The sequence below is a fragment of the Pollachius pollachius genome (assembly GCF_949987615.1).
Source record: "Pollachius pollachius genome assembly, chromosome: 2".
Taxonomy (NCBI): domain Eukaryota; kingdom Metazoa; phylum Chordata; class Actinopteri; order Gadiformes; family Gadidae; genus Pollachius; species Pollachius pollachius.
In genome coordinates, this window is record NC_136935.1 from 6,754,659 (window position 1) to 6,769,658 (window position 15,000).

At 50.5% G+C, this 15,000-nt stretch overlaps 2 protein-coding genes across 2 annotated transcripts in view; one reads left to right on the forward strand and one right to left on the reverse strand.

The window, feature by feature from the left end:
* The window catches only part of cdh23 (cadherin-related 23), a gene marked incomplete at its 5' end in the record, with an annotated part of 162,057 nt that overhangs the window by 45,468 nt on the left and 101,589 nt on the right, over positions 1-15,000 (reverse strand). Inside the window, 10 exons of the mRNA XM_079729051.1 lie at positions 2,125-2,273; positions 3,421-3,534; positions 3,965-4,117; positions 5,588-5,807; positions 6,283-6,428; positions 6,881-7,070; positions 10,081-10,188; positions 10,613-10,725; positions 11,153-11,269; positions 12,801-12,873. Of these exons, the coding sequence (XP_079585177.1) occupies positions 2,125-2,273; positions 3,421-3,534; positions 3,965-4,117; positions 5,588-5,807; positions 6,283-6,428; positions 6,881-7,070; positions 10,081-10,188; positions 10,613-10,725; positions 11,153-11,269; positions 12,801-12,873 (1,383 nt within the window). The remainder of the gene's footprint in view (positions 1-2,124; positions 2,274-3,420; positions 3,535-3,964; positions 4,118-5,587; positions 5,808-6,282; positions 6,429-6,880; positions 7,071-10,080; positions 10,189-10,612; positions 10,726-11,152; positions 11,270-12,800; positions 12,874-15,000) is intronic.
* Positions 853-1,395, forward strand: LOC307070500 (uncharacterized protein; the record flags this gene model as incomplete). The annotated part of the gene is made up of 1 exon (XM_079729005.1): positions 853-1,395. The coding sequence occupies one exon, from the start codon at positions 853-855 to the stop codon at positions 1,393-1,395; it is 543 nt and encodes a 180-aa protein (XP_079585131.1).

The following is a 15,000-nucleotide window of genomic DNA, read 5'->3' on the forward strand; positions in this document are numbered from 1 at the left end:
TGTGTGTGTATCTGTGTGTGTGTAAGCATCTGTAAGTGTGTATATGTGTGTGAGCGTGTGTGCATGTATGTGTGTGTTGGTTTACATGTGTCGGAAGCCTCTGACTAATGAACTGGCTCCCTAACGAGCCATCCTGCTCCGCTGGCCTTTTCACAGCTTTCCTGGCATTTGGTCTTAAAAATAATTTCACGTCCCAATGTGTTTCCCTTAAACCGATGAGCCATGCTTTGTCTCCGCCGAATTAAGGACGGTGACATTTACAAATGTTACTCTGCTGACGAGGGAGAGCCCAAGTGTGTGTGTGTGTGTGTGTGTGTGTGTGTGTGTGTGTGTGTGTGTGTGTGTGTGTATGAGAGAGGAGTAATTGGAGACTAGGGTTGGAGGAGGTGGCTCCCTCACTTTTTATGAGGGGCCATTTAATGCCGCCGATTTGTATTTCACTGACGAAAGCCTGTCAAGCATTCCCTGTTTGGTAGTCATTGATTTAATAGCTCTATAATTGGTGCAAATGCCACGAGTTCCATGTACAGAGTTTTTGTGTGTGTTTGTGTGGTTGTGCATATACATACATGAATGAATTTATGCTGAGCCCTTAGAGTGCAGGCCTGAATAAGCCAAACTCTGCTTCTTAAGCTGCTCAGCACCCTTAGTCTCAGTACATGCACACAGCCGCGCATAAATTAGATGTAACACACACACAAGCACACACACACACACACACACACACACACACACACAGATTGTCCCTGTGATCCTTGCTAACGATGCTAATGATCCATCCAGCCTGCGTGTCCCCCGTCTCTAACCTACTTCCTGTCCCCATCCAGCACCCCCCCCCCCCCCCGAGTGATCATGAACTCAAGCCACCCAGGGTTCAACGGCTCCTCCCCGTCGCCCATGGCGACGGAGGGGTTCAACCTGTCCGGACTGACCACCGCCCTCTCCCTCCTGCCCGCGCCCGGCCCCTCGGACCCCCACGACCCGGGGATCACCATCATGGTGGTCCTAGGCCTGGCCGTGCTGCTGGCGGGCGTGGCCGCCTTCCTGGCCGTGTGCCGCTCGTCGGAGGGAGGCTGCGACTCCGACGGCGGCGTGTTCTGCGGGGCCAGGGGGGGCTCGGGGCTGGGGGCCTCGGGCCGGGGGGGCGCGGCGACCAGCGAGCCGCAGCTTAAAGTGTGGAAGAGGCTGGGCTCCTACCGGCGCTCCTACAACACGTCGTTCCGCCGGCCCCCGCAGCGGCGCGCCCACGGGGCCCAGAGCCCGGGGGGGGCCCCCGGCGGGCCAGAGGGCCCCGCCCGGTCGCCGGCGGCCGGACAGACGCTGCGGACGGAGGGCTGCGGGGTGGAGCCCCACGCCGCGCTGCCCTGCCTGTACGACTACGTCACCGAGATCTGAACTGAGGACCGGGGGGGACCGGGGGGGACCGGGCGATGGCCCCCCCTCGTGCCCCGGTTCACCCTCGAACAGCCGCTGCTCTTCTAAAACCGGACTACTGCCGCCAGTCACACCTAAGGGTGCTTATAGCAATTCCCTTCAGACGTCTTAGGAGGATGTGTGAAGGATTAGTGGGTTACGTGTCGTCGTTTAGGATATTTAGACAATCGGACGAAGCGCTGTGATTTCATTTGAATATTCATGTCGGCTGTTCTGCTAACGTTCACTTGGTATTCACTCGTCTCCAGACGAAGATGACTGAGGTAGAATGCGGTCTGGTCGCTATGTGGCTGAGGAACTCACACCCCCGGGTAACAATCCCCGGGTGATACCATGTAGGCTGCTACCCGTCAGAAGTCTTTGTGGCTAGCGCATCCATTTTGTAACGTTGTTGTAAGAAAAATAAAATGTCCCTTTTTAATATTAATATCGATATGTCAAGGTTGGTTTTTTCCTTGTTGCATTACACACGGGTGTGTAACCATTCCTGTGTTTGTATGTGTAGGTGTCCAGCGTGTACGCTCATGTGTTCAATGTTGTGTGTGTATGTGCATGTGTGTGCGTTTGCAAGAGTATATGCTTTCAATTCTGTGCGTGTGCGTGTGCATGAACGTGCATCTGTGTGTACGTGTGTATGTTTGTGTGTGCGCGTGTGTGTGTGCGCGTGTGTGTATGCGCCGTGCATCAGACCTGGAGGACACTGGTCCCGTTGGCCACGTTCTCCAGCACGCTGGCCTCGTAGCTGTTCTGGAGGAAGATGGGTCTGTTGTCGTTCACGTCCAGCACCTCCACGAACACGGTGGCCGTGCCCGTCCGCCTGCTGCCCGCCGGCCCGTTGTCTGGGGAAGAGATCCGTATGTTTGTATCATATCAGTTCATCCACGTATGACCGCTGATCCACGTTCCACCGCTGATCAGCGGTGGAACGGTCATAAGTGAACCATTTATACGTCACTGTGGAGAAGGAAGGAGCTTTAGGCCTCTCGCCCTAACGATACCCTAAATGATAAATGGACTGCATTTATACAGCGCCTTTCTAACCAGTAGCATCTCAAAGCGCTTCACAATATTGCTCAACATTCACCCGTTCATGCACCCGACACACCGACAGCGGTGTCAACCGTGCAGGGCGACAGCCAGCTCTTTGAGAGCTGTCACGGTGAGGTGCCTTGCTCAGGGACACCTGGACACACAGCTAGGAGGAGCCGGGGATCGAACTAGCAACCTTCCGGTTACCAGCCAACCCGCTGTATAAAGAAGACTTGGGGGACCAATTCCAGAGTTTTTGTCTGAGTGAAACAAGCTGGCCTCTATCTCTCCTGGGCCGTTCCTCTGATGAACATATCATTACCCGTTTGGGGGAGGGGAGAGCGTCCGTCTTTCATATGCTAATGGCTCTGTGTTCTCTGTAGGAAACTTCTTTAGTGCCTAACACAAACTACACGGAAAGTTTGCGTCACTCCCAAAATTGCGCTAAGCTTGAATATGTTCTTTCCTTTGTTTTGAAGGAACGTTGCGTGAGCGTAAGCACATAGTAGGGTGACACATGTGACACCGATGACACATGTGCTGATTCAACTTCGTCGGTCGAGGCCCCGGGTTCACAGACAATGCACCGCGTATCTGGGTCCGCGTTGAAAAGGTTTCAAAACAGGAAATGTGTTATTGAGCTCACGAAACAGGAACAAAAGGCGATAGAGCGACACACCGAGCTCACTGCAAATGTGCAGACATATTTGTTTTCTTCACGCTCCGTAGCTAAGTTAAAACTTCTTGGCGGAGAAAGCAGAACAGATTTGAAGACAGATAAGTCTACAAAACAATCCCCCGTCAGTCAGGGAACCGAAACTGCGACCAGCCAGATAGATCAACATCTCCTCAAGACGTCAAGTCAAGTTTATTTTTAGAGCCCTTTAAAACGACAGTTGACCAAAGTGCTGTACAAATCAGCTATTTAGTTAATCTAGTTCTCTAGACGTGACTCACCTATGGCCTCGATGACCAGCGTGTAGGCGGCCTGGGTCTCTCGGTCCAGTCCCACCACTGTGCGGACCACCCCGTTTCTGAAGCCCACGCTGAATTTACCGTCCTGGTTACCGTCTACACACAGAACAAACACACACACACACAATCAAGAGGGGCTCTGCAGAGGAAACACCTGTAACATGCAAACAGGTGAGGCTGCAGATATTGGGCTTTGAACCCATACCCTCATGCTATGAGTCATTCACACCCTAACCGCTCGTCAAACCTGTCCTCTGTATCGTGGTTATGCTGAGGGAAGGTGATCACAACCAAACATCGCTGCGTCTGCACTAACACCGGAGCCGATTCACAGACTGCATCACACCCTACCCACAAACACACATGCAAGCACACACGCGAACATGCACACACACACGCACACACACGCACACATGTACACACACACACACACACACACACACACGCACACACACACGCACACACGCACACACACACACACGCACACACACACACACACACACGCACACACACGCACACGTCCGACCTGTGATGAAGTAGCTGAGCTCGGCGTTCAGGCCGGCGTCGTTGTCGGAGCAGTTGAGGCGCGCCACGGCGTGGTCCCGGGGGACGTCCTCCAGCAGCGACACGTTATACCGCCGCGGGAAGAAGGTCGGGGTCTCGTCGTTCACGTCCAGCACTATAAACCAACACACACACACATACACACGCACACATACACACACAGGTGCACACGCACACACAATCAAACAGAAATGCAAGGGCACACGCAGTCAAATGCATGCATGCATGCATACATGCGCACATACACATACACAAACACGCAGGCGCACACATAGGCGCGCGCACACACAAATACACACACAAACAGAAAGAATGAGACAAAGATAGAGTACTGTGAATTCTGGACAGAGTGTAACTAAATGTGCCACAAGTCAACTTTACAGCTCTGATTCCATCGCCTAAAGACTTGGTGTTTTCCTTCCATTTGAAAATACAATCGCTTTTTTTTCTTCTTATCTTTTTCATTTATTACAAAAAAAGCAATCTTCCTTTTCCTATATCCTATTACTTTCAAACATATTCAAATGAGTCCAGCGCCCTGTGAGAGTTCCCCCTTCCAGCAAGCAGACGATGCTGCCACCTGACTCAGCAGACGTTTGTTATCTGACTGTTTCCTACAGAAAGCCCCCCAGGTCATCTGAGACCGTGGACGTATGGACACACACTAAACCTGAACGATAAACAAAAGAAACCCGCCAGTTTGATATGGTTGATGAAAACCTGTGCTGAATCAGTATTCATAAATAACAGAAGGACACTGTATGGCCCCGGCTCCTATCGCCAAGAGAGTACGGCTCATAATGATCAGAAAATAATGACTTCAAAAACAGCTTTCTTATTTTGGTGATATTTCCATTTTCCATATTCTTTCTCCATTAAGAAGTATATCAAATAATGATTTAAAGTCGCAATGTGTAACATTTCAACAACCTTTTAGCAAAAAAATACCTATACATATCTCAAAGTCAATCCTAGTCGAGTTCAATGATGAAAAGAATCACGCCCTTTGTCTAATATATTCTACAAATAAAAAATGCTGGCCAGCCCATACCTCTCTCTTCGTTCACAATAATATTACTATTACTTATTAATGACACGCCTAAACCCCTCCAACTATCGAACATATGAAGTGAACCCAGTCAGCCAGCACGATTAGTTTGCGTCGCGCTTTTGTCCGTAAGTACAACAATAGCCCATAAGTACAACAATCATTTCAACACACAGAAATTCATAGAATCCGCAAAGCCACAGTTCAACAGCCAGTTAACAGTAGACATCACGGCTCTATTTCTATATTTGTATTTTAAAAGTCTTCCACCTCCTCCCAGAGCTCAATATAACACACTGCGTCTTTAACAAATCAAATCTTATCCTTATTTAATTAACAAAATAACAATGAGTTGCATCCCTTGAACGCAACCCCCTGAATCCACCCCCCCCCCCCCCCCCCCCCCTAGCCCCAGGCAACAGCGTCCATCCCCCCCCACCTGATTAACACTGAGTTGCAGCCCCTGAACCTCTTTGTTTCCTCCCCCCCCCCCCCCCCCCCGAGGCACAGCCCCAGGCCACAGGCTCCGCCCCTCACCTGTGATGGTCAGGGTGGAGGTGGAGGTGCGGGGGAACTTCCCGGCGTCGTGGGCCACGATCCTCAGGTAGTACTGGGCGATCTGCTCGCGGTCCAGCGGCGCCGTGGAGGTCAGCACGCCCGTGGACGTGTTGAGGTGGAAGTCCAGCCGGGGCATGCCCACCTGCAGCGCCATGGTGACCAGGCCGTTGTTGTCCTCGTCGGGGTCCTCCACCTGGACCTGATGGAGGGTCCGGGTAGGGGGGGCAGGGACGAAAGCACACAGTGTTGGGAGAGCGGAGGTTGGTGTTTCTAGAACCACGGGAGGAGCAATGGCTTATAGGCTGCGCTCCAAAAACGTATTAGATAGAAAGATCATTGACCGTTTCAACGTTTTGCACTTAGCGTTTAATTTTAATTTTATTCAATTTTGTTTGAATCGCCCTTAAGCCCAGGTACAGTCTCGAAGGGCTTCACAGGCCATATATTTACGAAACCCTAAAAAAAAAGTAAAACTCAATATAATATATAATATATTGAATATAATGAATATAATAAAAATAATACAACTAATATATAACAAAACCCTCAAAAATATAATAAAACTCAAAAGGTAGATGAAGTTAAACGAGGTCTGAGGAGTCTGACTATGATCAGGGTGTTTATCGTGTCATGTGGTTGGTCAGACAGCGGGACAGTGGGCCTGGGTGGGTTACCTTGAAGACAGAAGACCCCAGGGGCAGCCCCTCCAGCACCTCGGCCACGAAGGGAAGGTTGACGAAGGTGGGGTCGTTGTCATTGAGGTCCAGCAGGTTGACAAAGACGGTAGTGCTCACGGACGCACGCAGTGGCGGCGTGCCTCCTATAGAGGGCGCCAGAGAGAGAGAGAGAGAGAGAGAGAGAGAGAGAGAGAGAGAGAAACACGCGTGAAGATACACACACAAACACACACACAGACACACACACACCATGTCGTCTCAGGGAGGAATTTATTGAGAGCAATAAAAGTTTGATGGTCAACATAAAGTTTGAGAAACGAGGCTTGTAAAGACAGAGTAAATCGCAAAGAAAATGGAGGCACCCCACTAACGAGTGATAAAAAGGACTCTTACAGGTGAGCCACACTCACACTACAAAGAGAAGCAAAAGGGAAGAGAACTACCCCGAATACGCATGCAAGCAAACACACGCACTCACACAAACTCATACACACTGCAGGAAGGCAGGCAGGCAGGCAGGCAGGCAGGCAGGCAGGCAGGCAGGCACATCCACCCACCCCCCGAACCCCACCCCACCCCAGCCAGCCCCACTCACGGTCGGAGGCAGAGATGACGATGGTCCTCATGAGAAGGGCGCTGCGGGGGTCGGCGCTCTCGCGGTCCAGGGTGACCCCGCTGGTGCGGATCTTGCCCGTGCTGAGGCTGATGGTGTAGAAGGGGTTGGGCGGGCTGATGCGGTACTCCACCACGCCGTTGTCCCCGTCGTCGGGGTCCACCGCCAGCACCTGGAGCACGGGGAGCAGACGGGCTTGTTACAGGGGCCGGGTTGTACGGGGGGGGGGGGGGGGCATCGACCGCTGGGATGGGGGGACGCGTTAGAGGGACGGGGAGGGCCAGTATCCACTGGAGTGGGGGCACGTTAGAGGGACGGGGGGGGGCCCGTATCCACTGGAGTGGGGGTCCAAGTGAGAGGGACGGGGGGGGGGGGGGCCTCAACCGCTGGATTGGGGGCCACGTGAGAGCTGTAAGGGGACAGGTGCAGCGGAGGAGTTGGGAGAGGAGTACGAATAAGACAGATTAAGGCAATCAGAGGGAGGGGGAGGGAGGGAGAGGGGGAGAGAGAGAGAACAAGAGAGAGAGAGAGAGAGAGCAAGAGCGAGAGAGCGATGATAGATAGATAGATGTGATCTTACGGTACTCCACTTAAACCACGACCAGCTTCACACACACCCACACCCACACACACACCAACACAGACCCGCCCTCTCTCCATCCACTACACTCCACAACATTTCCTCCACTCAGGTGGAAGAAAAACGATGAGTTCTCTTTAGCGGGGCAAAGTGGTGACTGTTGATTAATGCCTGAGCCCGGGAGGCTGGCAAAAAACACTGGCTGCCTCTTAAAGAGCCGATCCATTATTTAGCACGCTAGCGAGAACCGCTGGAAACAAGTTAATTGGTCATTAAAGAAAGAAAAGCTTTCCCGGGTCTTCGATTATGAAGGACCAGCGATAAGGCACTCACGTCAACACGTCAGCGTGTCTCGCAGGCGACACCCCCATCCCCCACCCCCCTCCCGTGTGCTGGGCGTGCCGGACTCTCGGGGGCCCGAGGGGGAGATGGCTAGGGACTCAGACGGGGGCAAGCGTATTCATTGGCAGGCTGTTAGATATTAGCGCCGGCTCAGGGAGCACTGAGTGGAGCCGCAGGGGATGACTGAGGTGAGACCGCAGGGGGGCGGGGGTGAGGGGGTGGGCAGCCGGGGGGAGGATAGCGGAGGAGCTGATCCTCCCGCGCTACCGGCCGCGCTAAGACCCCCAAAAAATTCATCAGCCCTCGCTGGTTGCCTCCGCCGCCAAGGGCTCCGCGGAGGGGGGCCCTGTTGCCATGGAAACGCCGAGGCCCGGGCCAGAGGGTTCGCATGGGAAAAACGATGGTCTGCGTGTTTTGGTTTATGAAAAGAGAGGGTGTGGAGGCAGCGATGGGGTCTTCCCTCCGTCCCGACTCGTTCGCTGCGTCAGTGGACGCACTGTGACGAACGGCCATGGAAAATAACCAGAAAGTTCCATGAGAAAATGTGCCTGAACATTTTGTTCCGGAATGCTTTCCCCCACTTTCCGTATCTCCTTCTAATACTGCGGGACAAACTCCTTGTTTACCCCTGGGCCGTGCCCAGAGTGATTTGCTGTGTGTGTCACTGCGGGCTGCGATTTAATTAGCAGTCGGACCCCCTTAATTACACTCGCTGCCGCTTCTTTAATTAATGGACCAGTCGGTGTTTAATTAACAACACCCCCATCGTCAAAGACACCAGCAGGACAATGACAGAGCTGGGAGATATAGTATGATAACATGTACTCTCTGATGACCTATGCCGTAATGCTTACATCCATCTATCTCGGGGTAGGATACTGTGTGCGGATCAAGTTCGTAAGTCCACAGGCTTTTCCTGATCTGGGCTCTACCCGGGATAAACCTTTTGGATTCCCTTTCTTTGAACATTCTCAACGTTTAAACTGGCTGAGCTACACTGCGGACCAACGGTCTATGGCAGAAGCATGTTCAAAACCAGACATCGCCGTATGTGTGTTTTCAAAAGAAGATTTTAGTCCAGGTTTGGAGCAGTTGATTTTAAATTTTTTGCCCCATTCACTTTCCATATTAAATATTAATATTGAAAACATTATTAAAAGAAAAGTCTGCTTGGGTTGGTCTCTGAAACTAGTTCCGCACTGCATTGTTGAATGGCTGTCTTTTTGGTATTGGTTGGATGTAAATACCTCCAAAACTGTAGGAGTAGATAATTACCAAAAATCTGCAGAAAAATCACGCACTGGCATTGTTGTTTTTTTTCGGGAGAAAGAATGCCCGAATAACTTCTCACAACACAGAGATTCAAGAGTAGTATCACAAGTATTGGTTACTAGGCAAACATCAGATAAAACTTTGGATAAATTAATGCCTGGGGCAAAACAACTTTCAAAAACTATGCTGGTGTTCCGTCTGTCTTGTTTGTGGGTTGCAGAAATCTTATTTCCATTTAAATAGATTTTGGGGAAAGTTTCTTTCTATTTTCCTGAAAACACGGCAAGCAAACAGCAGCACACTGCACCAAGGTGATTCTGTCCTCTTTTTGTTGTGGCTTTACAAAACAGGACAATGAAGGCACAGGGGACATGAACACATGTGATGAGAGAGTGTAAAGGGATGAGAATCTAGGAGTCATGTTGCCTTTGTCATGAGCGCACCAAGCCTAGCTACATGGCTAGGCATAGCCTCCCCCCCTCCCACACCCCTCTTACGCACTTATTGTATATTGTACTTCCCGGCACTTAATGTACGCACGTATTGTGTGTTGTACATCGTGCCACTTAAAAATAGTACTTAGCATCGCATCCTAGCTATCTTTGTTGTATATGGGGAATGGGTTAACCTATCGATTGCTACTGCTTGGCACTTGGTTCTATGAACATCGTTACTGTATCGACAGCGTTACATTATTGTTTCCAGAGTTCTGACAAATGTCCTTATTGTAAGGTGCCTTGGATAAAAGTGTCTGCTATACCCCCAGAATTTAAATGCAAATCAATGGCGATTGTTGACCAGTTTTTAAATTATTTGGTTTGGTATTTTTCTTTTTGGTGGCTACTTGCTGGCATGTCCTTTGTGTGCTTGATTGTTCTCAGCCTCAAATGTAAGTAGCTTTGGAGCAAAGTGTTTGCAAAATGCCCTAAATCTAAATCTAAATCTAGCTGCTGTCATGCAGCTCAGGCGAGTGTGGGGCAGGCCTCACCGACAGGACGTCCGTGTCCATGGGGCTCATCTCTACCACGTTGGCGTGGTACGGCTCGTCGCTCCAGCTGGGGGCGTTGTCGTTGATGTCCAGGATGGTGATGTTCACCTGGATCACGGAACGTTACCCCACAACATCACAGTCTGGGGTTTCATGGAGCGTTTCCGATATAGAATAGTAGTACTTCATTAGACGAAGTACGCTCTGCAACATTTAACAAAAAGCTCACCGCTAAAAAATGTAAATAAAACGATGAATATTCCGGCTAGATAATTATTTCAAGATAAAGCAAAAGAAAAAAAACGAGCATCTAGTAAGGTCCCTTTGACTATCAGTGTGAACAGTGTGGAGAAGTGTCACACTGTGTTGTTATTTATTTATTTATTTGAATTATTTTTTCTTGTCTGTCTGTTTATGTTGTTATGTATTATTTGCAACTTGATAAAAAAATAAAAGAATAAAAAAAGAGCTATAGCTGGAAAGGAGTGAGAGGCTGATGGGCCGTGGCATACAGCGGTGATGGAGGCGTTACCGTGGCGATGCCTGTCTTCTGCTGCGGGCCCACGCCCCCGTCCACGGCGCGGACGATCAGGATGTACTCGGCCTTCAGCTCCCGGTCTAGCATGGCCGTCGTGGTGATCTCCCCTACAGGCCGACCACACCGCCACGCCCCAGAGCCACCGTGTTAATACAGGGGGGGGGCGAAGACATGTAGAGATACGCACAGTCGCAGACGCCAACACATACAGTATATGAACGCGCACACGCAGACACACACACACACAAACACACGGCCATGAACGTGCACACGCAGAGACAAACACACATTCACATACCTACACTCACACACACGCATTAAGATGCAGACAGACACACACACACCCCCCAACTCAGACACACACACACGCATAAACGCGCACATGTAGACACACACGCACGCACACATACCTACCCACACATCCCACACACACACACGCACATGCAAACATGCAAAAGCAGGCACACTCAAAAATACACACACATACATACGCGTTCAAGAACGCGCCACACAAACACACCCACCCACACACACCTGAGCGCGAGTTGAGGCGGAACTGGGAGGAGCCCTCTAGGGAGTAGATGAGGGAGGCTTGGCCAAACTCCCGCGAGGCATCCAAATCAGTGGCATTCACGAACAGCACCGTCGCCCCTGGGAGAGGGGCGAGAGAGGAGGAGGAGGAGGGATCAAAATCACACACGTTTGAGAGAGGCGGAAAGAGAGAGGGAGAGAGGGACAGGGAGAGAGAGCGAGAGAGAGAGAGAGAGAGAGAGATCAAGAGAGACAGGGAGAGAGAGAGGGGGGGGGGAGAGAGCGAGAGAGAGAGAGGGGGGAGAGAGCGAGAGAGAGCGAGAGAGAGAGAGAGAAAGGGGGAGAGAGAGTGAGAGAAAGAGAGAGAGAGCGAGAGAGAGAGAGAGAGAGAGAGAGAGGACTTGGGACTGTGAGAGAAATACGTTGTGAATCAAGTAAAGGGGAAGGAAAAAGAGAAAGTGAGCAAGTGAATAAAAGGCAAAGGTAAGGAGGAGGAACGAGGCAGAAGCTGAATCATAACATAATTAAACTGAGAGAACTGAGAGAGCGAGAGCGAGAGAGAGAGAGAGAGAGAGAGATCGAGAGCGAGTGCAAGAGAGAGAGAGAGAGAGAGAGAGAGAGAGAGAGAGAGAGAGAGAGAGATAGATTTGTCAACGCCCCCGCGTGCCGTTACCTAGCCTCAGCCACGTGGCAGTGTGTGGGTTTATGGATTAGCGGATTATTGGCCCGTTTGGAATAGCTCATATCTGGCCTGAGTCCTGATCAATACTTAAGGCAGAGAGAAGTGGAGCAGGAGGAGGAGGAGGAGGAGGAGGAAGAGGCCAGCCTGCCTCAGGGCTAGCCTGGAGCGTGTCCCCACCAGACTCCTCCGGAACCAACCCCACACCTCAGCCCCAGAACAAGCCTCTGCTATCAAGTAGCCCGGGCCTCAGGGCCCCCCCTCTACCACGGCACTAGAGCCAGCCTCGGCAGCAGCAAAGTGCTTGCCACTCCAATCACAGTCACACAAACTGGCCTGTCTGACTGAGAAAGGGAGAGAGAGAGGGAGCGAGAGCGAGAGCGAGAGAGAGAGAGGGAGAGGGCCAGGGGAGAGACAGATAGAGAGCGAGATAGAGAGGTAGAGGGGAGTAAGAGAGAGACAGAAAGAGAGAGAGAGCGAGAGAGAGGGATCGAGAGTGAGAGAGAGAGAAAAGGCGGGGAGGAGGACAGTCAAATATCTCATTTCCCCGCAGCGATTGGAAACTAATCTATTGTTTGAGATAAAAGATCCTCCTGAATGCATGCATGAGGAATGAATTTAGAAGTCGGCGATTCTGCCCCTGAATTGTCAATTTACTGCACTCTCACTAAACACTTAAAACACAATGCAAGAGGAGGGGAAAAGGTAAGAGATTTGCATTAGAGGGAAATAATAACACAAGTGGCCGGAGAGAGAGATAAGAACTGGAGAATATGTTAATGGTGAGGACCATTCAGAGGGGAGGCGACTGAATGGGAGGGCCGAGACTAAACTTGGTGTGCGGGGAGAACGATTGTGTGAGTTTTCTCTTTTTGTGATGGGGTCTTTTTTTTGTGTTGATTTAGGAAGATGGGAACATCCTTTGTGCCATTGTGTCGCCAACGCTCAACACACAACAGACACAAAACCTACCTGCGATAATGTTTTCTGAGATTTTGACAATGTAGGAAGGCAGGCTGAATGTAGGTGGGTTGTCATTTTCATCCTGAGAGGGAACAAAAAGCACAAAACAACAATCGAGAAGCATTTTAATGTTAGTGGTGAGAGTGGTTTGGACGGGGGCACTTTACAGCAAAATAAAGGTCTGTGTCCCATCCCTATGAAGAAGAACACCCGATATAGAGATAACGACATGATGGAGTGCCCCCCTACAGCATTGTTCCAGAACCAGCACGACAAACTCGATAATGAGGCATGAAGAAGTTGTGTCTGCGTAACAATTATACCCAAACTGCAATACACCGCAGAAGACATCTCACTCAAGGGAATTGGGGAGTGTTTGCGTCACGTGGCTATATCCAAGAACAGCGACGCGCGCCACGCATCCATGTATCAAAGCCGGTTCGAGAAGAAAAACACGTGCGCCAATTTAATCTCTCCTGTCTTTAATTTGAAACAACAGCCAGTAGCCGTGGCGTGACTTAAAGAAGTGACTGCACACTGAAACAGGATGTGATGTCACACTGACTGCCACATCAAGTTAAGGAAAAACGAAATGAAGCCCTCTTTATTCATTTAGCCTATTTCATACAAACCCCATTCAATTGTGTTGCTATTTATGGAGAGCCCCCACCCCCTGCTGTGCGAGCTGTAAGAAATGCTAAAACTGTCACTGGCTGCACTATCTATCACGACTGGGTGGCAGTCAGGGAGCACAGCATTGTGTGTGGCTGTGTATGTATGTACGTGTGTGTGTGTCTGTGTGTGTGTGTGTGTGTGTGTGTGTGTGTGTGTGTGTGTGTTTGCAGTACTGCCAGCTACTGATAAACCCCTGTGGTGTGAGTCACGACATTCAGGGGGGGAGGGGGACAACAGAGAATCGAGAGCTAGAGAGAGAGAGAGAGAGAGAGTGAGAGAGTGAGAGCGAGAGCGAGAGCGAGAGTGAGTGAGAGCGAAAGAGAGAGAGAGTGAGAGTGAGAGCGAGAGAGAGAGAGAGAGAGAGACAGAGAGAGAGAGAGTGAGGGAGACTGTAGATCTGTGTCGATCTCTCGCTGTAGGCGTCTGCATCGCACCGTGACTTCCTCATCCTCTTTCACTCTCTCTATGTCTGCCAAAGCCCAAAGTTCCTCTGGCCAGCACAGCGTTGGGTGCATTGTATATACCGTATATTTCACACATTCAGCCTCTTTTGGAGGATATAGATGGAGCGGTCATCCGTGAAAGTACCATCTTCAGAAATTGGACTATCATATATATTACGCTTAGTCTAAATGGTGGCTTAGCATTACATACGCTCCCCGCTTAAAGGCGCTTTAAGCAATATTTATCCGTTCCAATAATTGTTAAATAGCTCCATATTCTGACAGCCATGACTGGTCTCACAGTCGCTCAGTACTGCAGTTAACCGATGTTTGATTCCTGGTATCCACTTTATCCAATCGGGAGAGAAAACTCCACAAAGAGGCGGTTCCCCCCTGCGTTTCGGTGTCCCGTTCCCACTTCATCCAATCGGGAGAGAGAACTCCACATGGGGGCGGTTCCTCCCTGCAAGTTCACGGCCAGGCTGCAGGATAACAGCGTTGCCTAACAATGGCGGAACGGATGATGGCTACCGATTCCAGAGCTCCCAGGCATTGGAAACCAGACACGGCAAGCAAGAAAAAACTGACTAGAAAAGAAAGAGCGCAAGACAGTGTCCCGTCATTCAATTCAATTCAATTGTATTCACAAAGCCCTTAATCTCAAGGGGTTTAACAGGCCGTATGTTTATGACACCCCCCTGACCCTTGGCCCCAATAGCTTAAAAAAAAACAACTTAATTAGCGAATAAGAAATCTTGAGAAGGCACGCAGAGTGGGGGATCCCTCCTTCCAGGGGTGATCAGGAGTACAATGGCTGCCATACTTGATGAACATAAATATAACCAATCATATCATGTGACGTGGGGAGAAAGAGGGAGGGGAGTGCTCACGGACAGGAATAAACGGACAGGAAGTTAGCAAAAAAGCTAACCTCCTGAGCTAAGCCGACCCCAAACCGATCATCTCTCTCTCTCTCTCTCTCTCTCTCTCTCTCTCTCTCTCTCTCTCTCTCTCTCTCTCTCTCTGTCACGTCACGTCACGTCACGTGACATGGGGAGGGGGGACAGGAATAAAATGACAGGAAGCTAGCC